At 41.8% G+C, this 26,826-nt stretch overlaps 2 protein-coding genes across 5 annotated transcripts; both read left to right on the top strand.

Annotated features, from left to right (window-relative positions):
• Positions 1-1,042: 1,042 nt before the first annotated feature.
• On the top strand, positions 1,043-15,572 carry trim24 (tripartite motif containing 24). 4 transcript variants are annotated; one of them, XM_017424820.3, is made up of 19 exons: positions 1,043-1,734; positions 3,437-3,552; positions 3,650-3,797; positions 4,011-4,140; positions 4,758-4,874; positions 4,963-5,077; positions 5,168-5,314; positions 5,392-5,506; positions 6,512-6,654; positions 6,782-7,027; positions 9,669-9,791; positions 9,878-10,022; positions 10,104-10,161; positions 10,888-11,014; positions 11,215-11,507; positions 11,598-11,709; positions 11,852-11,926; positions 12,873-13,031; positions 13,122-15,572. In XM_017424820.3, exons 1-19 carry the CDS (start codon positions 1,476-1,478, stop codon positions 13,644-13,646), a joined length of 3,153 nt encoding a protein of 1,050 aa, XP_017280309.1. In that variant the 5' UTR covers positions 1,043-1,475; the 3' UTR covers positions 13,647-15,572. The 4 variants fall into 4 exon arrangements, with proteins under 4 accessions (XP_017280309.1, XP_017280311.1, XP_017280310.1 ...); XM_017424822.3 differs by having other exon boundaries at positions 4,008-4,140; positions 6,803-7,027; XM_017424821.3 differs by having other exon boundaries at positions 4,008-4,140; positions 9,878-10,010.
• A 284-nt stretch (positions 15,573-15,856) lies between these two features.
• LOC108240976 (fibulin-1) lies at positions 15,857-26,820 on the top strand. Its single transcript, XM_017424815.3, has 16 exons — positions 15,857-16,087; positions 16,202-16,307; positions 17,728-17,863; positions 17,939-18,086; positions 18,317-18,376; positions 18,577-18,666; positions 20,159-20,296; positions 20,378-20,521; positions 21,003-21,125; positions 21,200-21,325; positions 21,408-21,527; positions 21,647-21,769; positions 22,780-22,903; positions 25,840-25,982; positions 26,050-26,184; positions 26,277-26,820. Exons 1-16 carry the CDS (start codon positions 16,033-16,035, stop codon positions 26,414-26,416), a joined length of 1,911 nt encoding a protein of 636 aa, XP_017280304.1. The 5' UTR covers positions 15,857-16,032; the 3' UTR covers positions 26,417-26,820.
• Positions 26,821-26,826: the final 6 nt, after the last annotated feature.

The raw sequence follows: 26,826 nt of genomic DNA, 5'->3' as shown, positions 1-26,826 counted from the left end.
TTTCTGCAAGGCAACAGTGTTAATGCAGCATGGTTTCCTAAGAGTACTGGTTAATTCATACTTTACCACCTTGGATTTAACAGTCGTCATTTTGTACTCAGTTGGCGTCATTTGGCATTCTTATCATTGTGTAACCATTTCTGTGTCCCTGTTGTTATGGAATTTTCTTTAACAAAGAGGACAATGAAGAGTTTTGTCTTAGAATAATTTGTTTAAGCTATATAGCTGAAATGAGTCAGCAGAGTGAGTCTGACAACAGAACAAAAGCCCCCCTTTAAAGACCCAGCTCTACACACTCCATAACTTTCCATAGGATGAGGAGGGGTCTCCGAATGGGGGTAGGGATCAGGTAACTGCTCCCTACACCCAAGAGCCCTATAAGATAAGGAGTGCTCTTTCACTAAAATATGGTGTCATAAATACTTCTGTGCTTTTCAATTCTAACAGTTTAACACAGCTTTAACTTACATGCAGCAGAGAATCATTGAAGCACTTTTTATTCCCATTACACTGTCTGTGTTTTTTTTTTTAAAGGTAATGTTTGGATGTCAGGGATAAGTGTCAGAGGTTACAATTAGGGGCTAGAGGGGTTTGGCAAATAGAAGGTATTAATAATATTACTCCAGGTGGGTACAAATCACAGCCAAGGCAGGTACAAAATGGCTTTAAAGGAAGTACAAGGAGTCTCGGGGCAGGTAAATGTTGTTTTCCGAATCTGTGAAAGCAAGCGCGTATTGACCAGAACTGTTGAAGTACAAACAGGCAAAGTACAAGTGAACCCAAAACATTTATTGAAGGAAACCACTGTTTTTATTTCAAGCCATGGCTCCTGGTGGGCTTGAAAATCCAAATGTATATTTAACTAAACCGATTAAATATGTTGTAAATAATTGCATATGGTATATTAGACTAAAAGGAACGGATTTTTTTAGACCTCTGGCTTTAATTTAACGGCTGAATTTGTTTCTATTTGCGCCGAGACGATTGAAGTTATATCCGTTCGCCTTCAGTTTGGTCTTACCGGCCACCGTAGCTGCGATGACCCGCAATGCCTTCTGGGTAATATGTGTTTTGAGAAGAGGGAGCTAGCATATCCCCCAATGGACGAATGAGCCGCAAAATGCAGTTCGTGCGACCTAATTTCGGCGTGGACGTGACTGTGCACTGTTGACGTTTCGTTTACTTTAATAAGAGCCGCCACAAAGTCGAAAATATGTTGTTTTTTTAGCGTCTGCGACGCAAAAACAAGCTAATCGTGCTAATTTAGCTATCCGGACGGAAAGAAGCGCACGAGCTGCTATCATTTCGTTCATTACTTTAGGTTGTAAAGGTGGAGAAAAGCGAGCAGGGATGCCGTTACGCACGATATTAGTTGTTTTTTCAGGACATATAAATGAAAACACGGGCTGCTCTTTGTTGTGCTAGCCGTATTGATTAATTGAGTACCGTGAAGCTACAGAAAGAGGGGAGGGAAGATGGATGAAAGTGCCAAAAATGTCGATAGTGACATTGTTATTATCGTGGAAAACGAGGCCGAAAGCTTGCCCGCGGGAGATGATAAACTCAAACAGCAAGGCGGCACTTTCGGGCTCATGGACACATGTCCCATCTGCAAACTGAGCTTCCACAGCAGAGAGCCCAAGCTGCTGCCGTGCCTCCACTCCTTCTGCAAGAGGTGTCTGCCGCCCCCGCTGAGGAGCACCGAGCCGCCGAGGCGGGACCCGCACGGCCCAGGTGAAGGCGACAAACCAGGGAGAGGCGGCTCCAAGCGTCCGCACACATTAGTTCCCCCACATGTTGGCATCTGGCACGACTGGGTGACATTTTAGGAGTAAAACAGCAGAGTCACCGCTGCAGACACTCATTTAAAATACACCAGTTTTTAAAAAAATACTCGTCCTTATTACCCTTTAAATGTTACAATAGTGGTTGGAATATTTAATAAATCGCAACCACTGTTGCAAAAGATTTACAATTTTAACCCATAACTGATGAGCAAATGAAAAAGGGGAAATGTTATGTATAATTTTGCATATGTGAACAGATACATACTGTCTGTACTGTGTTTTTTTTGGCTGTCCTGTCCTTGTATCTGATCTTGATGAAATATTTGTGCGTTGTGCACTTCAAAAACAGGAAAACGATAAGGTGTCAAACCTAAATACGTCTAAACTAGAACATCAGTATCTGAAAGTCATGTCTTTAAGAAATGAGGGGAAAAAATGCACGGATAACCTGACAGAGTTGATCCTTGACTTAAGCGGTGTCCACTCCTGGTCCCGGAGGGCCACTATCCTGCATGGTTTAGACTTTTCTCTGCTTTGACACAACCAGTGTGAATGACTGATTGACCAGGCTTCTGCAGGACCTGGAGAGCAGAGAAACATCTTAAACCTGCAGGATGGTGGCCCTCCAGGACCAGGATTGGACACCACTAATCCACTGCACGTCAGGTTTTTAGCTAATGTTGTTTTCTTTCGGCTGCTCCCTTCTGCAGGGGTGGCCATAGCGAGCGAACTCGCGTGAGAGATTTGTCAGTTGTTTTACGCCGGATGCCTTTCCTGACGCAACCTGGGCTCAAACCTGCGGTCTCAGGATTACAGAACCATGGCGCTGATCTACTGAGCTACTGCAGCTCTCAAGTTCTCACCTATTAGCTGTTTGAACATAACCTTGTTGGTGCTAAAATACAATTTAGTTTATCAAACTATATTTTTGGGATTTATCATGAATTCAACCAACGAAATGGAAACAAAATGTCTCTTTGTGACAGGCTGTTAGTGACAAAGTAGTCATGTCAACACAACACTGGTTTATCTCTTGAGTTTTTGAGTCTTTTTCACGTCTGAGTGAATCATAAGTCAGAGTTAAGTGGCTTAACAAAGAAAAAGATCCTCCAAAAATGTTCAAGTACTGGATGGAAATTGAGTTAAAAAAGCTGTCCAACTAATGAAAAAGAAAAGACCTGTAGAAGACTTTAAAAAATTCAAAGACGTGGAGATTCTTGTTGTGATGTTTGCTTGTAGCTGGAAGCTGAATATCAAGAAATGACAAATGATCCAAGACTTTTGCACAGAACAATGTGTGATCCAAAAGGCTGCAGGCATTTTGGTTTATTTTGTCTGAACTTTTGTCAGATACAAGCATCTAAACCTGGGTCAAAATAATCCGTAAAATGTAGCAAATGATGTAGTTTTAAAGACATCCATTTAGCATTTGTTATATCAAACATGTTATTTTAAGGCTGCAAATGATTTAGTCTTATCTTGTTGTTATAGTAATGAGGATACATTAAATTTATACATTAGTATTAACATATATTTTGTTCCTAACAGAAGTCTCTTATCGTGTCGCAGCATATTTATACAGTAAATAAAGTCATGTAAATGGTTTTTAGCTCATATCCTCACTAATGTATCTGATTTTCTTGTTCTAGGGGCCGTTCGGTGTCCAGTGTGCAGGCAAGAATGCTGGGAGATTGACATATTGGACAATTTCTTTGTCAAGGACTCTGCTGAGGTGCCAAGCAGCACGGTGGAGAAAAACAGCCAGGTTGGTTGTCACAAGCCTGCACGTTGCCTAAACCTTCGCTTTGCACGACAGAACTCCCTCATTTTTTTTTTTTTTGTGTGTGTGTGTTTGTCTCCAGGTGTGTATGAGCTGCGACGACAACACAGAGGCGACAGGATACTGCATGGAGTGTGTGGAGTTTCTGTGCGTGACGTGCATCGAGGCACACCAGAGGGTCAAGTTCACCAGAGACCACACCATCCGGCAGAAGGAGGAGATGTCTCCAGGTAGTGAGGCGACGTGTTGCATTCTGCACAAAAACCCGTAGAATTTGTCTCTACCTGCAAAATGTTTTTGACTTTTGAAACTAAAAGATCCAAAATATCTGCTTCTAGTTGCTTGACTGTGAAGAGAAGTAGCAAAGGTTTTAAATCTTAGTAAAGCCGATGGTCTGATTTTTGTATTTTTCTTTGTATTTAATCTCCTTTGCCTGCCAGAAGCGCTGGATATTTCCTCACAGAGGCCTGTTTTTTGCGACATCCACAAGCAGGAGCCGCTGAAGCTGTTTTGCGAGACTTGTGATCGGCTCACCTGTCGGGACTGTCAACTTCAGAAACACAAGGATCACAAGTATGAAGATCTTCTTATTGTTCTTATTTATCTCCGACTGCTGGAAGCTGAAAGGCAGGCCTCTGTCTGTCTGTTAGCAAAACATCTCATGAACCACTCGATGGATTTTATTGAAACTCTATATCTCTATAATTCAGTCAAATTTACAGATATAGAGCTAAAACCTAGTGTCGTAGTAGCTCAGAGCTATTAACAACGCGTACTCAATATTGCATGAGACTCCATTAACGTTATTTTCAAGGTTTGACCAAAACGGCTCTAACGCCGTCATTTATCAACACAGAACGATCTTAGTCTAAAACTCTGGCATAAAAGGCATTGGCTATTAAAGAATGACAGGCCTTTAATTTAAGAATAGGCTGTTTTCGTTCCTTAGGTGCTCCATAAATCGTCATTGCATTGTTAATTTTAAGAAAAAAAGGCAAAAATGATGTTTAATATTCAGAGCTGTGGAGGTAAATGTGATTATAATCATTCGTGTCGGTAACCGTTCAACACGCGGGGAAGGTGCTGATAGGTCAGCTAAATAATTTAGACACTAAATTATTCATGAAATCTTGGAAAAACAAGTCTTAGCAGTTGTCGTTGTTCATGCTGGTAATGCTTTTTGTGTCTAGCTACCAGTTTTTGGAGGATGCTTACAAAAATCATAAGCAGTACCTGGAGACCATGACTCAGCAGCTGCAGGACAAGCGAAAGGCGACTGAGGAAGTGTCGAGCTGCATCAACAACGGGTGAGGAGGCCGTATCTACTGTCAGTTAAAAATCAGGAACGCGTTAAAACTGAACAAGGAAAAATCTGAGTTATGACTCTCTTCACAGATTGCAGCAAGTTGAAGAAAACCGCAAGGCTGTGACAAACGAAATCAAGAAGTCCATCTGTAACCTGATCATGGAGATCAACAGGAAGGGAAAGATTCTGATCAACCAGCTTGAGGTGTGTTTTAAAAACTAAACAAAACAGACTTTTGTGATTTTGACACGTGGGATTCCTTTCGTGACGTTTGCTGAACACGTTTCCTCCCAGGCTTTGACTAAAGACCACGAGCTGGCTCTGAAAAAGCAGCAGGACGACATCAACACCCTGACCAGGCATCTGGACCATGTGATCAGCTTCACCAAATGGGCCACGGCGAGCCACAGTGGAACGGCTCTCCTGTACTGCAAGAGACTGGTACGTGACTTCAGCAGCACAGCAAAAAAAAGGTACAATTATAGCGACTTTAACCTCGCGCTCGTTCTGTCTCCCAGATCCTTTACCAGATCCATTACCTGATGAGAACAAGCTACAACCCGTCCATCGTTCCCCAGAGCTCTGTTCGCTTCCAGTGCCGCTCTGGATTCTGGGCTACTAACGTAGACCTGGGTAAGGCTGGTTTTTATCAGCAGTATGTGTCAGTTTTATGCAAAAGCTTTTCTCTTTTGTCTTTAAAACTTGGGTCTATATTTTCCACTAAAACGAGTCCTTTTCTCTCCTCTTCAGCATGACTTTTTAGTAAAATATTCCTCTGTAAAAACAACTTTTAGAGACTCAAATGATAAAAAACCTGAAAGGAAAGCCAACCTCGGTATGATTTCTAATAAAATTCAGTTCTCGGTGAAGTTATCTCGTGTGCTCCTCAATCAAGTAAACAGAACATTGTGTTTTTATATTTATGTGTGTCAGTGTATTCATCCGATCTGACCTAAATAGGACTTGTGTTATTATTTTAACTAATGTCTCCTCCTTGTTGAGGAGTCCTAAATTTGGTTTAGAACCAAATGTAGTTTCTTGTGGGGTTGAAAAAGATTTCCCCCAGCTGGATTAGTTTGATTTTCTTTTAATATGTTTTGGCAAAGATTTATTTTCCTTGAACTTTTCACTGAGCAAAATGTCTCCATGTTTTAGGTTTTTTTAATAATATTACAAAAAAAAATGTTGAATTTGCTTGTTGAACATTACACAACAACAAATTTATCTGTTTGTTGTCAAAGCTTAAAACATGCAGTTCAGTTCAGTTTGCTGTGCTCACTTCCTAAACCTTTAAAGAGATTTAGTTTGAAGAATTTTTAAGAAATACCAATTAAAAGGTCTAAAATTTAAACTAGAAAGGGCCGAAGCAAACAGTGGTGGCTTCCTTTAGTACCGGTACTCTTAACACTGTTTAATTTTCCTCATATTTGTTAAAACGTTCAAACCTTGGGCACATAGCAGTTTTGTATGCACTGTATTCTAATTATTCTGCATTTTCACCCTTTCCTGGCTGTGTCGTTCAGGAAGTTTTATGCTTTTTAAAAGCCTTATTTTTAAAGTAAAGGAAGCTGTCATGCGAGCTGCTCCTCTGACGCCTCCGTAGGTGTTATTTAGAGTTAAACCTCTTGTTTCCTGCAGGCTCACTGGTTGTAGAAAGATGCCCGGGGAGGCCGCCCATCACCAACCACCCTACTGCTCCCAGACCAGAGGCTCCATCTGGAGGTCTGTCTGTCTCCGCACAGCAGCAGCGACAGAGTACTCTGGCTCAGCTCCAGATGCAGGTAAAATAATATATATTTATATATTTTAGAAGAACTAAAGCGCTGCGTTTTGTATCTTTTCTAGAATGCATGAATTAAAGTAGTTTTACATAGAAAGGTAACCTGTTGAATAATTCATTTGCCCAAGGTTGACAAGCTTTCCCATCAGCCTCACAGACAGCCTGCTCCGAACCACTGGTCCTGGTACCAAAACGTCCGGCTCCCCGGACCTGCCGGCCCGCCGCCGCCAACCAGACCCATCCACGGAGGGTCTTCGCCATCCCAAGGCCCCCCCAGCATGGCGCCGCCTGGGCGCAGGTACGGGAACGCCCATCCCAGCCCGAGGAGCCCCCCTCCGAACATGCTTCAGAACTCCAGCTACACAGCTTCACAGGTAAATGTTCTTTATGTAAAAACTCTGCGTCTAACATAGAAAACCTGGTGAGAATCGCCGCTTTGGATTGTATTAACAACTGTAAGGCATTTTGGTTCTGTAAAACATGACTTTTTTTTCCCCAAATCAAGCAAAGTTGTTTAATCGTGAGGGTAAAAAAACCAAAAATTATTTCAATTAACATTTTGCAAACAATTACCTGCAAAACTCTAGAAAGGGCTTAACTCACAAAAGATGCTAATATGTCCTAAACCAAAGCAAATGCAAACAAAATAAGGTAAAAAATACTCAGTATTATATGAAGTATGTTAAGGATTCTTTTTACAAACCTTATCTGTAAACTGCTATACAAAAAAGTCAGATTCTTATTGATGAACACATTGTTTTTGATGAATAATATTTTGGTAATAATTAAGTAAAATTGTCCTAAAAGCCACAGGATGTGCAACAATAGGAATACTAATGTATGTGTTTCACCTTTTAAATAATTTTCCTCTACTTGAGCTGAAAAAATTATTAAACCAACCAGCAATTAAAACAGTTTTTTTTTTTTTTTTTTTTAATTTTTATTTGGAAAGGCAAGATACAAATTATTTTTACATTCCAGTTTCCCCCACATTGGGAGGAAGAAAAGAAATACACAGGCCAATCCAAGGTTTTTGTGTAACACGCGAACAATGAAAACGACAACAGAAAAAAAAAAAAAGAAAAATGTGAGTGTGGGGGGTAAGGAAGAGTCAGGTCTATTTTCCTTTTGTCAGTGGTAAAACACAGTCGATAGCAAACATTTCCCATAATCCTGAATTAAGGTATAGTAAAACAACACAACAGTACTCACATGTAATGGCTGTATTCAATCTACTGGGATAACTGACTTTACGTAGTTGGTCCATTTAGACCAGATCCTGAAAAAGGATTCTCTCTGACCATGAACAGAAAAAGATAACTTCTCCAGAGTGTAAATGTCCTGTACAATGGAAACCCAATCCTCCACTGTGGGTGCTTCAGGCTTTAACCATTTTCTAGTGATTGTCTTTTTGCTTGCTGCCAGAAGCATTAACAGGAGTTTTTTGTCGTCCAGAGTCCAGTTATCAAATGAAATATTTCCTAAATATAGGGATTCACAATTACATAGGATTCCTTCAGTAAAGATGTTATTTAGGTGGGAACATATTTGTTCCCAAAAGGCCTTAATCACCGGACAAGCCCAGAAGATGTGGTGGTGATTTGCTCCATTTGTTCCACAGAGTCTCCAACACGAGTCTCCGCTGCCCTGGTGTTTTTTCTGGGCTGGAGTTACAAAGTATCGAACAGAGTTTTTCCAACTGAACAGCCGCCATGTATTGGAGCTTGAGGTCATCCAATGTAATTTATTAATCTGTTCCCAGACTTCAGTTGTAATTGATAAATTTCCTTCTTTTACCCACTTGTTTCTTATGTAGTCTGTATCACCTTGTTTAGACAATAGAATGCCATTATACAGTAAGGAAACAATTTTTTTGCATGAACCTGATTTCAACAGGGACAGAAACACTTTAAAAAATCCTGGTTTGGCCGTATCCCTATTATCGCATATATTTTGATTGAAGTAAGACCTAACCTGCAGATATCTAAAGAAGTCGTCCTTCTCCAACCCTTTAGACCTCTGGAGTTCCTCAAAACTCTGAAACACACCCTTCCGGGTAAATGTATAGTACGTGGTTAATCCTTTTTGGGTCCATCCTCTAAATCTTACATCAGTCTTATTTGGTTTAAAAGCTGAGTCAAAGGCACACCACCTGAGTATTTTTATCTGGTTACACAATTTACACATTTTAACGACCTTATTTCAAGAATCCAGCATGGTGTGTAATGTTGACCCATATGGTATATTGAGCCCCTCTTGTAAATCCTTATCCATTAGTACTGATATTAGTGGTATTTCTTCCACTGTTGCTTTTTCCAAATCTTTCCACTTAGCACTGTAAAGTGGAGAGGATAGACAGAGTACTGGTCTTAATTGAGTTGCAAGGTAGTAGACCTGTAGATTAGGAAGACCTAGTCCACCTTTCTCTTTCTTTAACTGCAGCGTACTATATCTCACTCTTGCCTTTTTCCCCTGCCAGATATATTGGGATATTGTTCTTTCCCACTCTACGAAGCGCCTATCTGGGATCAGAATAGGTAGACACTGAAACAGATATAGGAAGCGCAGGAGAATATTCATTCTGACCGACTCAACTCTTGAGTGTAAATTTGTAAAAGGAATCAGATTCCATCTTTTCATGTCTGATCTCAGATTTGAGAAATTAAAACAGTTTTATTTACTTTTAAGGTATGTTTTACCAAGCTGCTTAATATCTTAATGTAGTAGTTTTTATTGTTGTGTGTTTGACATTAACAGCAGCACTACTTATAATTATACTTCTGGTAAATGCTCTACTTTTTATTCTGTCCTGTAAGATTTGGTTTTATGGGAATGGCTTGAAACGTTGCTTTTTTCAGCTTCATTTTGAGAATGAGAGGAAAAATACTTTGAATTGACTAAATGCAGGAGAATCAGCTTTATTCTTTTGTTTTAATAGACAAAACAGTGAAGCTCGTGGACTCATAGGTGGTGTCAAACTGTTCAATCTTCTCTCATCTTCTCCTCTATAACTAGACTCTCAGAGAGCTGATCCACAGCTCCAGTTTCCCGCCTAAACCCATCGATGTGTCGCAGGGCATTCCTCGCTACCCTCAGCCTCTGACGGCAGGAGCGGCGACGCAGACGTCACTACAGCAGGTGGGAATCTCAGAGATCTGTCGTAATGTTTTCTGTGTAGCTGTGATGATGTCTCTGTTTCTACGTGTTTTGTTTTTTATCTCCAGAGATTTATGCCGGAGTCCTCCCATCTAAAGCGGATTGAAGTGGGTGGATCTGTTCCCACCATCAGCATCTCTGTTCCTAAACCCAGCATGGGTCAAAGTCTGGCCTTGGCAGCTGCAGACAAAAGTGCATTTGGTAATTTGACAGGTCGGTGCTTTGATCTGTGTTTTCTTGTCTCAGCGGAGGGCTTTTTGTTTGACTTTTAACCCGTCCTGCTGTTACTTTCAGCTCGAGGGAGCCAGAACTCCCCTATGGCGAAGCCGTCGTCTTCGGACAGAAGCGCGGGGTGAGAAATTATTCATCAGTCATCGCAGTTTCTGCTCCACACGACTCATTTTCTGCGTGACGGTTCCTGTCGGTGTCAGGGTTAGGGCTTAAACGCTTACCTGAGAAACCTGCTCACGAGTTCCAACAAGTTAAAGACATCCAGTACATCCATTTTTTTTTTAAATATCACCTGCCTCCATGAAAGGTGATAAACCACTGGAGACTGAAGCCATTGAAATCACAACTTCAAAATAGCTCTAACGAATGTTACTTTCACTTTAAAACTTAAAAAAGTCCGTCAGGATTTGAGCTCATCTTAGTGCAGAAACAGTGTTGTGGAAAGTTACCAACGATACTCTCATGTGGACAGTAGATCTTGTCTAACATTACAATAATCTATTATAGAGGTGTAAACATATTATTGAGATTAAATGAGATTAACCACACTGGTTTAAGTCTTATTTATCTGATAGATTCCAGTTTGTACAAACCAGAGTTAGTCCTGGAGTTCCACAGGGTTGTGTGCTTGGTCAAATATTATTTTATATACGCTTCCATCAGGTAAAATTATTAGATAATGTGGGATAACTTCAATGGTATTCTGATGATACCCGGCTTTATTTATCCATATTCGTCCAGCAAAGCAACATTAATCCAAACGGCAGAGAATCTGAACCCGAACGTGTTCTTTAAGCTTTCAGTCGGTATAATGTTTTATATATCCTGGTTTATTTTTGTGTTGAAGGTTGACTTCCTGGAAGCAGACTTCTGAGCCGGGGTCAGCCCCTCCCTCCAAACGACGAAGGCGGACCTCGCCAGGGCCCATTATTGTCATCAAGGACGAGCCAGAGGATGATGACGAAGTTCGTTTTGTAAGCGATGTACTTTGATTTACGTAAACCCAAGCTGCTGTCGAAATGTTAGATGGTGATTATCATTTTGTCCCAAATGCAAAAATGTTAAACATGACTTTTAAATTTGCATTTTAAAATAGATTTCTTTCCTATTTGTCAAACATTAGTCAGCTTTTTTCCATCTAATTGTCTAAATATTGTATTTCTGCCCCCTGCAGGTGCAGTCCACTGTCGGCTTGAGTCTGCCGGACAGCAGCACCGGCGCTCAGTCGAAGCCTCGGCAGCAGCCGAAGGGGCTCGCGGCGGTCGCAGTCCCTGCTTCGGACTCCAAAAACTACAGTCCGCAGACCCAGTCCCAGCCCGAGTCTGAGAAGAAAACGGAGCACGAAGACGACCCGAACGAGGACTGGTGCGCCGTCTGTCAGAACGGAGGAGAGCTGCTGTGCTGCGACAAGTGCCCCAAAGTTTTTCACCTGACCTGCCACATTCCCACTCTGAATGAGTCCCCCAGGTGTGACACACCTGAGTACCGTATAAAGATTTAAAAAACAAAACAAACATAGTTTAAAATGTTTTAAATGCTCCTGTTGTGTCTCCACAGCGGCGAGTGGTTCTGCTCGTTCTGCCGAGACCTGGACTCCCCTGAGATGGTGTACGACTGCGACAGACGGGATGACCCAGACTCGGAAAAGTTCCCACCTGTTGACAGAAGGGTATTTATTTTTGCGTACAGTGGTGATTTCACAACGTAGGCAGCAAATTATTAAAACAAAAGTTGATCAAATGTCCTGTCATCTCAGCAAACAACACGTTGAATGTCCCATCTTATGATATTTATCTCTTTTTTTAATCTAGAAGTGTGAGAGATTGCTGCTACGCCTGTTCTGTAATGACTTCAGCACCGACTTCCAGCAGCCTGCATCTCCATGGGTAACACTCAATTTTCAGGCATTTATGTCTGATTGGACAAATGTGTCGGTGGACATTAGAGTCCGTTGGCAGCACTTTATTTTAGCTGTGGATTTTCATCCTTTAAATAAACGCACGGCTCAAATTCAAACCTGGACACGCTGTAATGCACCTCGATTGTTTGTAATCCAGCTCATTTCCAGCAGCAACGCCTCAAACTTTCTGTCCAACCTGCAAACGGAGAGACAGCAGATTGAGCGGCTGTCGGACAGACCTGTGCAGTTCAGGCTTTTTGTTTAACTCGGCCCTAATTTGGGTAGAAACAATAAAATCCTCGTGTTCAAAATGACAGCTGACACGATACAGAATTATTTGTCATCTTACAACCTCAGTAAGGAGTCGACAAAAAAGAACAATCGTCAATCCAGTGGTGTTTAAAACGACTTTTTTAAGACTCTAAATTTGAAATATGCTCTCTGGTATCATTTGAAAATGAAAAAAGACAATTTAAATGTAAAAAAGGAAAATAACGTGGCTTCACCTTGTGGTTAAGATGCGTTTTTGAGCGCCTAACATTTAAGACAGTTTCCAGACGACAGGTAGATCTTTCGTCCGAGTTTGCTCGCTGTGGCAACCCCTGCAGAAGGGAGCAGCTGAAAGAAAAGCTACAACCGGACGAAACAATCATTTTTTGGCCATAAAAAGCCTGCTTTGATAGTTGTACGGAAAAACAAATCCCCAGGTTAAACACCTGCATAAATATATCGCCGCTTGTTGGATCGACAGTGGATGATTGACAGTTTTAAACCTTTCGCTCAACCCTAACGTATGTTTCAGTGTGGAAAAACAAGTTGTTATCATCAATCAATCATTTTTCTGCTACAAGGAGAAATTAATTTTGTATTCGTTCCTTTAAATTAGTTTTAAAAATGGCGTTCAGCGGAGTTGCTTCTGCTTTCTGCCGTAGGAAACTCGAAGGTACAAAGAGCTAATAAAGACACCGATGGATTTATCGATCGTGAAGAGGAAGCTGGAGTCACAGACGGAGGTTGAGCGATACGTCGGTCCTGAGGGGTTTGTCGCCGACGTCAGGCTCATCTTTTTCAACTGTGCGAAGTACTACAAGGTAGGTGTTTGTTATCAGATACGCAGATTTCTTTATGCTTTTATTCCTACGTCTTCCTGAGTTGTTTTCTAAAACGTCCGATTTTCTCAGACGACATCCGAGGTCGGGAGTGCCGGGTTGTACCTGGAGGACTATTTCGAGGAGCAGCTGAAGCTCGTCTACCCAGACAAAGTCTTTCCGGGTGGGAGGGAGGAGCAGATGATTCCTCCTTTAGAGGACGAGATCGAAGAGGAGGAGGAACAGGCGACGGAGGGAAATGCGGCTCCTGCCGAAGACGGGAAGCCGCCGAGTCCTCCGGAGAAGGGGGTCGCCAAAGTGGAAGCGGAAGATGCCCTGGCCGAGAGCGAGAAGTCGGACCCGGAAACGGCTGAAACGAGCCATAACGAGCCGAGCGAGGTTGTAGCTAACGCGGAGGGAGGTAGCTCTCCAGCCGAGGGGGAAAAGCAAGGCGAGGCGACTCAAGTGGACAACTGCCACGCCGGCGAAGCTAAAGACGGCGGCGTAGCTTCCAGCTCTATAAAAGAGGAGAGCCCTCAGCTCCCTGCAGACAGAGCCGTGGACCCTCCCGAGTCCCTGGAGGCCTCGGCGCCTGCGGCCTCAGAGGAGTCTGGATGAAGCGAGCAGATGGATGATTTCAGTCTTCCACAGAGTCGGTTCACGGTCGCTGCAATCAGATGTTTCCTGTTAATATGAAGCAAAGCTGCACTGAACACACCCCGAGTAGCAGTCATGCTGTAAATGCACAACAAAGGAAGTAAATAAGCTCCTATGTGTTTTTATTTTTTTGTGATGGCTGTAAAACATTCTGCGTTTAACATGTTTTAGTTTTAAACGACTTTGCTTTGTACATGATTTTATCGACTGAAAGCACAGATTCTTCTCGTTGGATTTGCAATGCATGGATTATGTCTTTATACGAAAAAAAAAAAAAAGCCATTGTTTTGTTGAGCAATTTCAACTCGCATTTAGCATTTTGTTACAGTGGTGTTTGTTCCTTTATATTTATAGTATTAAATGCGTCAAATGTGTACAACGACATACTTGGGGGGGGTCATTGTAAATAACAAAGAAATAATAGAAGGAGCTGGTGGGTGAAAAATCTCAGAGATTTCTACAAAAATGTCAAATGTTTACATAAAAACCTCTCGTTATCATGTCAGAGTCTTCACCCGGCAGATGTTGTTCTGGGTTTTTTGTTTTTAACACATTTGCAAGTTATTTTCTTGTAAATGTGCCACTTGCATCTTTAAAGATATCTCAACGTCGCTTTTGTAAATTTACGACTTTAATGCCTATTCAGGTTAGCTCTGTAGCAGAGGCTGGATGGATGTGAGGACGGATAAATGAGGACAGATTGTTGTAAAGCGCTTTGAGCGGCCTGGTTGGCTAGAAAGGCGCTATATAAATACAGTCTATTTACCATTTAAATATATTTATTTTGTAATGATTTATTTTTATTGAAAACTGTCCAACATGAGATATTATCCAAGGGTTTTTGAGGAACTGCAATTACAAAAAAAAAAACTGGGACGTTGTGTAAAATGTAAATTAAAACAAAATGTAATGATTTGCAAACCCTTTTTTTATTTTATAACGGAACATAGTCAACACATGTTTAAACTAAAGAACTGGACTTTTATAAAATAAAAAAGGCAGCAGCACATCTCAAAAAGTTGGGACAGGACTGTGAAGACCTGAGGAGAGCAGCTGCTGGAGGTTTTAGAGGAAAATGTTGTCCCGTTCTGGTCTGTAGAGAGTTCTAGCTGCTCTACAGTCCTGGATATTTAATGGATTTTTGGTTTCATGATATATAAGAGGCCTGGACTGCAGGCAGGTCAGTTCAGCTCCTGGACTCTTCTTCTATGAAGCCGTGCTGTTAGAATGGAGGCTGTTTGTGGTTTAACATCATCCTGCAGAAATCTGCAAGACCTTCCCTGAAAAACGTGTAAGGGAGGATATGTTCTAAAACCTGTTTTTACTTTTCTGCATTAATTGAACCTTTCCAGATGTGTGAGCTGCCCATTCTAGAGGCACTAATGTACCCCTAAACCATCAGAGAGGCAGGCTTTCGAGCTGTTATTTACATTTTACACAGTTTTTTGGGGAATTTTGTTCGTATGACAAAACGTTGAAATATCTGAGATTTTTCTCCGATTTTCCGCCCACCAGCTTCTTTTATGACTCATTCTTATTTACAGCGGCCCCAATCCATCGTCGTAAACATGGCCGCTAAGTACTGTAGATGTCAAACAAATCGGACGTGTTTAAAAATTGTGCTGCCAGTTTAACCCCCAAAACACACACACACAGAGTTTTATCACAAAGAAGCCTTGCTCTTATCGCAGCAGAAACAATCTTTGATTTACTTGACTGTTATCAGTCTTCAGACACTGCAGAGACGCAATTATCAGCTCCCGTTCTCCAGCTTGTCCTTGCATTCTGCGTCGCGATTACGTGTCGGGAGTCGCACACGGGTTTTGGTACCTTTAAGGAAAAAAAAAAGTGAGGAAAAGAACGATGGAAGTTCTGTTTAATGTCGCAGAAATGGACCATAGTTTTAAATGAACTGTTCACTGTTGTAAGTTAATTGCTGAAGACGGATACATAGGATAGGATAGGATACTGCTAGAAACTTGATACTGAACCTTTAAAACAATTGATTTTACAATGTTTGTAATAAACAATATTACATGTTGCACATCTGACTCGTGCTTGGCTGACACTGAATGAACGAATGCGTGAAACAGACAGGTTAGATGTGCTGCTGAGGCCCTTTTTGTTATCTTTAAGAAGACAGTTTGCACTTTAGCACAGAGCTGACCTTAAGTAAACCCCACTATCTGCTGTGTTTTAATCACTGGATCTCACCCCGACCCCTCCCACCCGAGCCAGCCCCCTTCTTTGGGACGCATTTGTCATCCTGTGCCTCTTTTTGAGACGTTCTGCTTCTCGGCAGCTTCCTTACAGGATCGCCGTCTGAGCTGAGGTAAATCTGAGCCTGATGGCGTCGAGGATTACTCTTCTGCTTCCTCTCTTTGGGCTTCTGAGTGGGCTCGGTAAGGACCTCCGCTTCAAGTTTGCAACATTCTTTTTGCTTAGATCAGGCCTCCGTTGTCGAGTTTTCATGTTATGTGCGAATGTTTTCTCACGCCCTCGTCCCCACAACACAGAGGGCCAGCTTCCCTCTTTGCAGGAGTGCTGTGAGGTCGGGAGAAACGTCGCGGAGAGAGACCGAGACTGCTCAGTCCTTCCGCCTTTCACCTCCCACGTGTGCAGGTGAGCAACACCTGGACAGATGGCGCTCGATTTACACTTTGCCATTCCCGCCCGCCGCCAAAACCCGAAGGAGGACGATCACGCTTTTGTCTGTGTTTGACTGAATTCTAGTCATTTTTGAGTCAATTCTACAGATATTGACTTAAAACATGGTGTGGCAGAAGCTGAGAGTCGTTCACAACACGTTGTGTAATATATTTGCTTGTATTAGTTTGTTAGCAAAATATCTCATCAACCAATAGACATCTACAGCTGATTACCTTTTGTGGTCCGCCCTATTCAAGATGGCTGCCGTATGGAGATAAATTAGAGAAAAAAAAACTAAAATGAGGAGGTTATTCTTCATGTGGAAAAAAGTATCATAAATATAAATATATATAAACCCAGTAAATCTGGTAAAGCTCAGATTTCCCAGCTTTCCTCTGGCCTTGAACGCAGCGTTATGAATCTGGAGCGGTAAGAAAGTGTCAAAGGTTACATTCACAGGCAAGCTGGTCCGTCCGCAGCAGGGGATTTGTACGCATAGATTCGACAATTTGTATACTTTTGAGACTGATTTATCTCCATACCGCCGCAGCCAAACCCAAAAAAGGCCGTAACTCAGTCCAGCTCACAGATGTTGAGCTCAAATCTGGCGTGGGAGTAGCTGAGCCTGATCTCCATCGTGGATTCTGAGCGCTAACAGAATATTAAAATCGCCTTTAGTTATTCTGCTCAGTTCCTGTGAAATTACAGAGCAACTTTTACGTCGGCTAAGGCTGTTTAACCGCGGAAAACATCTTGAGCTGTAGATGTACAGCCACTAATTAATTAATTAGTGGTGCTGTAGTGGTGAGAGTCGAGGAATGGGCTGTGTTTATGTTTTTTTTTATTTATTTTTAATTTAATGTTTGTAGTTTGTTGTTTTTATGCGCAGCACTTTGGCCGACCGCAGTTGTTTTAAATGTGCTAAATAAATAAAACTGATTTATTTGAATTAAAATGTCACCAAAATCTGTTCAGCAGTTTAAGAGATATTTTGCTAACACTAAAACATGTACACCCACACATTACGGGTGGGCGATAATCGCTCTAATGTCAATGTCAATTTGTTTATAGAGCGCATAATACAAGCCAGTATATAAACATGTTAGATAAAACTAAATGAAATACAAAATTACATCATAACATTTGATAAAACGATCAGCTATAAAGCAACTCAAACTCTGCTAGAATCAAAGAATAAAGATGAGTTTTAAGCATGGATTTAAAAGGTTCAACAATCTCAGCAGCTCGAATATGAAAAACTAAACAGGTTAGAAGCAGAAGTTGCAAAAAGCGCGATCATGTGTGACTTTTAGTCTGGATCTAGGAGCTGGTTGTTTGGAATGTGGATCTCAGATCATAGATATGATGAATCCAATGTGCCGTTTGTTTCCAGCATCGCTCAGGAGCACTGCTGTCGTTTCGTGGTCAGAGACAGAGCCTGTAAGAACGGCGTCCGGATGGCCCGGGCCCAGGGGGCCTGCGAGAGGCCCTTCTTCACAGGCTCCCAATGGGAAACACAAATCTCCAAGGTGGGCTGTTCTTCAAAGATGGAAAAAAAAAACCCGCTGGTTTTACTCTTCTAATCGCCTCCGTTCCCGTTTTAGATTTGCTGCGACTGCTGCACGCTCGGCGTGAAGGCGGCGACCGAGGGTCTGAGCTGCGAGCTTCCGGGCCTGCAGCTGGGAAAGCAGTGCGCCAGCGCCGCTAAGATGTGCTGTGAGGAACCCGAGGAAATCAAACCAACGACAGCAGGTAAGAGACTGAAGCCATCTCAGGCTTCCAGCCTCCTGTTCAATGATCAGCAACAAGACTCAACGATTTGCACACATTAGGAGCTAAAACTCTCTGAAAATCAACTTGGTGAAACAGTTTCTGTGCTTTTATTTACAAATTGTGACTTTTTTTCTCACAGAAATGCAAAAAAGTTCAGTTTGGGCCACTTTGTGCTTCACGTTTTAAAGTCCTTTTTTTTCCTGTCTCAGGACCAAAAGATCCTGAGGTTTTTTCTACCGGGTCTCCAGAGGAAACAAACATCTGCTCAGGTTTGGCATCTTCATGTATTTTTTTTTTCTTGTAGTAAATAAAAATCAAACAATCTCAATCCCCCAGCTTGTTGTTGGTTTGGTTCTCCATGAGCTGATTACACGTGTCATATAATTTATAATTATCAGTCCCAGAAGGAAAATGATGCATTTAGCTTTAGTTTTTTTGTTGAATTAATGCGACTTTCCGTCACTTCCAGACGCCAGCTGCGCTCAGTTGTGTGTGGGTAATGGAAAATGTGGCTGCTACGAGGGTTTCACGCTGCAAAATGACAGCCTGAACTGTGTGGGTAAGTTACATTTGAGTAAACATTTAACTACAGATAACAGGATTTCATGCAGTGATTATAGTTCATTAAGATTTATTCCCCCCCAATTATTTAACATATTTGCATATTCTGAAGGATTGTTCTGGTTGCAGTAACTGCTTGGTTTATACACACCGGCTTTAACAAAAAATAGTGAAGTCCTAAAATCAGCTGAAGGTCTCAGTAGTCAAATAAAAGAGCTATAAAAGAGATTTAAGATGGCTGCCACAGCTAATAAACTTTAGAAAACACAAAAGAGCTAAAAGGTTAAACTAGCAGAACAGTAGTGAAGCAGCAGCTAAAAGCTAAAATCAGGAAAAATGTAGCCAGAAGCTCAACATAGCAAAACAGAAGCTAAAAGGTAAAACCAGCAGAACAGGAGTGATACAGTAGCTAAAAGCTAAAAATAGCTAAACAGTTCCTAAAAGCTTAAATTAGCAAAATAGCAGCAAAAAGATAGCAAAACCGTAGTGATACAGTCGCTATGAGCTAAAACTAGCAAACAGTAGCTAAAAGCTAAAATCAGGAAAAGCCTAGCTAGAATTAGCTAGCAAATACCCTAAATGAGCAGAACAGTCTGAAGCTAAAATTAGCAGAGCAGCAGCAAAATGCTAAAACCTGCAAAAATGTAGCCAGAAGCTCAAAATAGCAAAACAGAATCTTAAAGGGTAAAACCAGCAGAGCAGGAGTGATACAACAGCTAAAAGCTAAAATGAGCAAAACTTTAGCTAAAAGCTAAAACCAGGAAAAGCTTTATTAAAAACTGAAGTTAGCAAAACTCTGGCAAAAAGCTAAAATTAGAGCAGCCAAAAACTAAAATCAACAGAGCAGAAGCAAGAATCTTAGGCCAGTAGCTAAAATATAAAAATAGCAAAACCGTAGTGATACAGTCGCTATTAGCTAAAACTAACAAACGGTAGCTAAAAGCTAAAATCAGGAAAAGCTTTGCTAAAATCAGCAAAACTCTAGCAAATAGCCTAAATCAGCAGAATAGTCTAAAGCTAAAATTAGCAGAGCATCAGCCAAACTTTTAAGTCAACAGAAAAGTAGCTAAAAGCTAGAATTAGCAGAACAACAGCTAAAAGGTAAAACCTGCAAAACTGTAGCCAAAAGCTCAATTTAGCAAAACAGTAGCTAAAAGGTAAAAGCTGGAAAATAATAGTAGTACAGGAGCTAAAATGAGCAAAATCTTAGCTAAAAGCTAAATGGAGCATTTAGTTTAGCTGAAGTAGATTTCAGAGAGAAAAATGTTTGTAAGGAGTTAGGTTTTAATGTATTTCAAGAGGGGGACTATTTTGCCAGTAAAGTTAAATATTTAAAAGTGTAAAATTTACAAAAAATAACTAAAATAATAAACACATTTCCTGACTGAGCTGAACGTTTTGATGTTTGAATCAATAAAACAGAACAAAGTTTGTGAATTCCGAATAAATTCAGTAACACATTTATGAGTTTTCCTTCTGTCCTTCTCCAGACGTGGACAAGTGCGCCTCAGGGACCCATAACTGTGCAGCGACCTCCGTTTGCATCAACGCAGCCGGGTCGTTCCTCTGTCAGCCGAAGGAGACGTGTGGGACGGGCTTCACCCGGGATGCTGCCGGCGGCTGCGTCGGTTAGTTTGCCGTCACGCTCAGGTCTCGCGGGTCGAAGGCGGGTGGGTTCTGCAGCTGAAGGCGTTTTTGTCTCCCATCAGATATTAGCGAGTGTGCGGCCGATCCGGGTCCGTGCCGGCTCGGTCAGACCTGCATCAACGCGGTCAGCTCGTTCATCTGTGACGGGACGGCGGCGACCTGTCCGCGGGGATATCGTCTGTCTGCTGACGGCACCCGCTGCCAAGGTTAGTCAGATAAAAAGCTAACATGTTCCTGCTGTAACATCTGTAAAATATGGCTTTTTATCTGGAAAGATGTGACCGATAATTTCACATCTGGTTCATGTTCTTTTATATGCAGGAACCACATTTGTCCAGCAGGTGTCACTGTTGTGCTTTTAAAACGAGATTAAATTCCTCACACTCCTTGAATAAATGCCTATCACCTGACGCTTGTCGAGGAAGGTCTGTTGGTGCTCTGAGTATGTGTTGGGGGTGATTCTCAGCTACTACCACACCAAATTTTAGCTCAGTATCTGTAAAATCCACTGAGTTTCAGCTGTGTTGATTAGCTGTGGTGACCATCTAAAAGTTAATCTATTGTAGATGAACATCTTTCCGCCTTTCACCTTTTTTCTGGTAGATGAGACGGCTCAAAGAGTGTTGATTTTATGTTTTTTCCAGGATGTCTATATTTTTTCTGGTTTTCGCCTGTCTTACCGTACAGATGTGGACGAGTGTCTTATCGGTGAAAAGTGTGGAAGCCACATCTGTGTCAACCTGGAGGGAACGTATCGGTGCGACTGCCGACCTGGCTTCACGTTCAGCGCCGTCAGCAAGCTGTGCCAAGGTACGGAACATATGTCCAGCCGAAGGGAGCGAGTCCTTCACCTTCAGCGTTTTTTGTTTGTTGTGTCTTTTCAGATATTAATGAGTGCACACATTACCCCAGACGACTCTGTGCCCATAGGTGTGAGAACACAGCGGGGTCCTTTTGGTGCGGCTGCTCCTTGGGATTTAAACTGGCTCACGACAGATGCAGCTGCGACGGTGAGGACGCTTCCGAGATTTACAAAAACGCATCTCGGCAATCCCCCCGTGCGGGCTTGAAAATCTAAATGTTACGTTGCAGATGTCGACGAGTGTGAAAGCAAACCCTGCAGCCAGGAGTGCACCAACGTCCACGGTTCATATCAGTGCTACTGTCGCCGTGGTTACCAGCTGAGCGACGTTGGCAGGAGGACCTGTGAAGGTAACCGTGTCGGAAAGCAGGAAAAAAAAAAAACTTTCGAGAGGCAGAACCTCTTTGGTAAATGCGTGAATCTTTTATGCGGTTCTGATCTGCCGGTTTTTTTTCCCTGCTCCTCTCAGATATCGATGAGTGCGCAACGCCGAACATCTGTTCCTACATCTGCATCAACGCTCCCGGTGGTTTCAACTGTACCTGCCCACCCAGAGGCTACATGCTTGCCCAGGATGGCTGGACCTGTCAAGGTCAGGGGGGGCAAACATTCAGGGATTTTTGAGACTTATTGTTCTTAAGCACCTGCTGTGCATCGGTTTATAACAAGAACACCTTCGTGGCAACGTGGCGGCAAACGCCAGCCCCTGTTTAAGTCGCTGGTTGTTCGGAAATCACCATCTGAGTCGTCTGTAACAAACGTTTAGTTAATTATAAACTCTGTGGCCGACTGGTCGAACAGAGCCGGCTTACACCGTAGAGTTAAAAACAGAGAGAGAGCTCTCCCAGGAGAGGGGCCAAAATGGCCGCCAAAACAGAAGCAATGTCAACAAACGCACGAGCGTCAACGAGAAGACGTGCCGTCTCTGAAAAGATGTACGTCTTCAGCTTCACACTGGTGTAAAATCATGTCGGCTACGTGAAAAGAACCTAGTGAACAAAAGGAGGGGACCATTAACAGGACTGGTTAGGATTTACAAATATAACATCGAACAAAATGCAGTCTAACAATAAAACAAACAATTAAAGTTTAAGTATTTAACCAAAATTATGTAACAAATTTACTAAACTTTAAATTTGTTCCAAACTCAAAAGCTATTAAAGCCTAACCAAATTAACAAAACAAAAGTTCTTTAAGTAAGACTTCGGTGAGTCATCCTCCTCCGTCTAAATCTGTCTTCTGTTAACTTTTGAAGCCAACCCGATTCATGATGGCGGCAACCTTAGAAAAACACAAAAATGGTTTTAACTCAGTCAGTTTTACAGATATAAAGCCAATATTTGGTGTGGTAGTAGCTGACAGTGTTCCCCAGTGCATTCGCCAAGCGCTACACTGCAAAATATCTTTGCATAAGTTGTCTGTTAGCAAAATATCTCATGAACAACTGGATAAATTTTAGTGAAACTCTCAAAGTAATAAATAAATTGGTTTAGGGAAAACATACAATATATCCTCTGTAATCTGTTCTGGCAATAAACAGAAATATGATACATATTGTGATGTTTTAAATAAATGTCTATTTGTTTGTTTTTTTGTCTTTAGACATCGATGAATGCGCTGAGGGAACTCATACCTGCTCTCCTGTGGAGAACTGCTTCAACGTCCGGGGAGGCTTTCGCTGTTTCAGCTTTGAGTGTCCGCCGAACTTCCTGCGAGCAACAAGCGGGTAAAAACTGCTGCTAAAACGAAAGAAGCGGTCACTCTCAGGTCTGAAAGGTTTTAAGGTGTGCAAAAATAAATAATAACACTAAGGAGCTATAATCTGGTTCAACAACAAATACTGGAATTTAATTTTAGTTTAATTTGTATAAATACTTCAATCTGAAGGATTATTATTTATATTATTTGTAGATTTTCAGTGACAGGCAGGGAAAGTCCTGTTATTATACAACACATTTGGCCATCTGAACTATATTATTTTTATCTTTAAAACAGTCATTATTCCAAACCATTTAATCTGTGCTGCCTCAGGTTGTTTAAATAACCTTGAAAATAAAGTTATATTCTTGCTGTAATTCATAATAATCAACAGCAGGAGCCATAAAATAAACTGAAAGCTGTTTTATTGGGAGTACATAAAATATTACTGACATTTGACGTTCTTTTCTTTGCTTTTTTGTAAGAAAATATGAATATTTTAATGAACATTTCCAATTTTTCACCGTATATAAAATAAAATATAAATAAATATACATTTTCCTCCAATTTCCTTAAATATTTAAACTAGTTTAAAAAAGATAATAAATTATTCTACCCTGGTATACATTATTAAAGTTTTATTTTGTGCAATTTAATTTGAATTTTTTAAATTTTTTATCATTTATTTCATTATAATTTTAAAATATCTTTATCCCCACATTTACTTTATGAGCCCAGTAATAGATCAGACTAATTAAGGAGTCAATTACCCATGGAGAGATTTACAGACTCTTATTTTGCGATTTGCTCTAAATATAAAGACACCCAGCAGTTTTCTGTGTTGTGTCGTTCACGAATGATTCGTTCAAATGAACAAATCTTTTGAGTGAACAAACTGAGTTTCATTTCAATCTTTCCTGCAGACCAGATGCTCGACTTCGTAATAAAGTCTTAATAATAGTGAAAATAAAAGAAAGAGCAGTCACGTTTACATTTACATGCTGCCTGCTGCTGAAGAGAACTGCTGCTGAGGAATGATTCGTTCAGTAAATGAACTGCTGAGGAATGATTCGTTCAGTAAACGACTGCTGACTCGTGCATGCACACACACAGAGAACTACTGCTGAGGAATGATTCGTTCATTAAACGAACTGACGACTCACGCATGCGCACACAGAGAATGGCTGCTGAGGAACGATTCGTTTGCGTTGTACTGTGCTGGAAGTGGATCTGTGTCAGCCACTCATGTACTGCGCGAATGAACCACATGAACTGAACGCTTTGGTGAACGAATCTTTTCAACGAAACATTTTAATGAACTGATTCTGGAGTTCCAGTTCACTCAGAAGAACTGCCATTCCCGTCATGGTAAATGGTAAATGGTCTGCACTTGTATCAAGTCTGAGGACCCCAAAGTGCTTCACATTAGAATCAGTCATTCACCCGTTCACAAACTGACGTGGCCGCCATTACGCCGGCGCCACCGAGCCCGCTGACCACCGAGCCCGCTGACCACCACCAGCCATCATCACTACAACCTGCCCCATAAGAGACAGGTCATAAAGACAAGGCGTCTCTATTTTTGCGTTCCCCTGGACTCTGAAGTCCTGGAGCAAAGAGCCCATCATCATAAAGAGCTACGAATCTAATGCCTTCATTTGATGTAGATTAATGTTTTAATTTGTCAGTATTGATATATTTTATTAAATATACATAATAAGTATAACAACATAGATGAATGAATGAATAAATATAAACTTTTTTAGGATGCAGTATCTGTTTCACTTCAGATCTGTGGGTCACTGTGGGGGAGCTGAAGGCTAAAAAGAAAAGGATAAAAAATGGCTGCTGGCTTGAATTTCTCCTGCTGTGTCCATTTCTGACACTGAAACCCATTTTTTTCCAAACCAGCCGATCTGAACCGCCTCACCAGAAGGACCAAACAGACCTCGCCTCAGAGGGCTGCAAGAAAAATACGCACGGCACGTTATTTTCGTCCACCTGGGGCCCGGCCCGGCCAAGAGCCAATTAGTGGTGGAGCGGCATTTTAGCCCTCCTGATTAATGGGGATTTTAGTGTTTAGTGGTTATCTTGCTGTAAATGATACTGAAAGGCCAGTAGCTGTGTTGGGCAGCTGGATTAATGAAACCTCTGTTCCGCTGTTCTCCCGAGGGGTTTTTGAGGAGTTCGGTGGATGTGAAGCTGATTGAAAAGGCAAAAAAAAAAACGTGAAATAAATGGCGAGGTAATTGCTCCAGATGCTTGGATTATTGCATTTCTCTAAAATAAAGGCCGAGCGTTCCTCGAAGGAATGCCTGCTGTTTTAGACTGAGATCGTCTTACACAGAGACGTTGGACAAACCTTGGAAATAACGTTGTTCACGATCTCATGCGGGATGTCACGCTCAGAGCACGTCTTGGGATTGACTCTCAGCTACTACCAAATCAGATTTTAGCTCAAAATCTGTAAAAGAAATGGCGAAGTTAGAGCCATTTTTTCTGCTTGCTAAGGTTACCTGGGCTGACTCCGAAAGGTCGTGCATCGATTGACTAAAATCCATCTTGTGGCTCTTGAGATATTTTGCTGACAGGCAGAAAAACGCACACACAGACGGGGGCAAAAGCAGAATTGTCCGCCTTCGTGTTTCAGCAGCGGCCGGTAAATATTTGGGTTGTAAATAAGACCAAGCAGCGTTTATTTTTCCATGCCTTCTTTTGGTTTTTACCACACAATTATGGCTGTGGTTTGGCCTTGAGCTCGGCCAGCAGCTTGTAGTCACCTGTTAATTACAAAGCCTCCGCTCCCGCCGCGATTCTCTGAGTTTTTATTCTATTTGAGTTCATCGTCGTCTTCGTTCGACCCTCACAATCACGACTCCTTGGCTCCAATTCAAGGAATCGGTTAACCGCAGATGGGACTGTTCAGGTGTTCTTCCTCTCACCTCTGCCCTCCGGTGCTTTCAGACCCGCAGGAAGTGCCTCGGAGGTTGTGCGTTGTGTTAAATCCTGCCACCATCGCGACGCCAGCTGCGGTCTCAACCCCACCCACATCATCACCTCCACCGTCCTCTCTCTGCCAACGCTGCGAGACTTAAAGCAACCTGAAGGTAGGAGAAACGGTGACAAAAGGCTTCTTTTAATTCCTTGAAGTAACCAGACGATTTCTTCCAACAGAGATCGTTTTGCTGAGGACGGCAACTAAAGCGTCTCCTGTCCCAAACGAGCCTGACGTGCTCTTCGACATCTTGGCCACGGAAAAACGAAACTCCTTCGACGTGATAAAAACCTCCCAGAATGGCACGATTGTGGGTAAGAGGGAAGCTGCAATCATATCTTTATCTGATTTTTAATAACTGTGACAGCACGTTTAGAACTGGAAGTCATTAACCCGTTTGCTACAGGTGTGATCCGGCAGGTGAGGCCTATCGTGGGCCCCAGGGAGCTCGTGTTGAAGGTCATCATGAAGTACGTCCATTCAGGGATCGTTTCACAACAAAACATCGTCATCATCCATGTCCTGATCTCTGAATTCTGGTTCTGAAAATGGAAAAACATAATTTTTCCACAGAGTAGGAGACAAATGTGGTTAGGATGGAGCTTTGAGTTTCTGGATGAATCACATTTATTGTGCTGAACGTTGAAAAAACTAAAAGCTGATACCATTACAGCCTGATAGGTACTGGTTAATTATAGAGTACAGAATCAAACAGCTCATACAGTCCCTGAAACAACCATGATTAATGTGAAGGAAGTATCAGGTACACACCCTGTAACTACTATGTATGTACCAGGTACAATCCCTGTAAGTACCGGGTACTACCATGTACAGACACTGTAAGTACCGGGTACTACCAGGTACAATCCCTGTAAGTACCGGGTACTACCAGGTACAATCCCTGTAAGTACCGGGTACTACCAGGTACAATCCCTGTAAGTACCGGGTACTACCAG

Source organism: Kryptolebias marmoratus, linkage group LG18, assembly GCF_001649575.2.
Source record: "Kryptolebias marmoratus isolate JLee-2015 linkage group LG18, ASM164957v2, whole genome shotgun sequence".
NCBI lineage: Eukaryota > Metazoa > Chordata > Actinopteri > Cyprinodontiformes > Rivulidae > Kryptolebias > Kryptolebias marmoratus.
The sequence above is the reverse complement of the archived record's forward strand: the minus strand, read 5'-3'. Positions and strand labels throughout refer to the sequence as shown.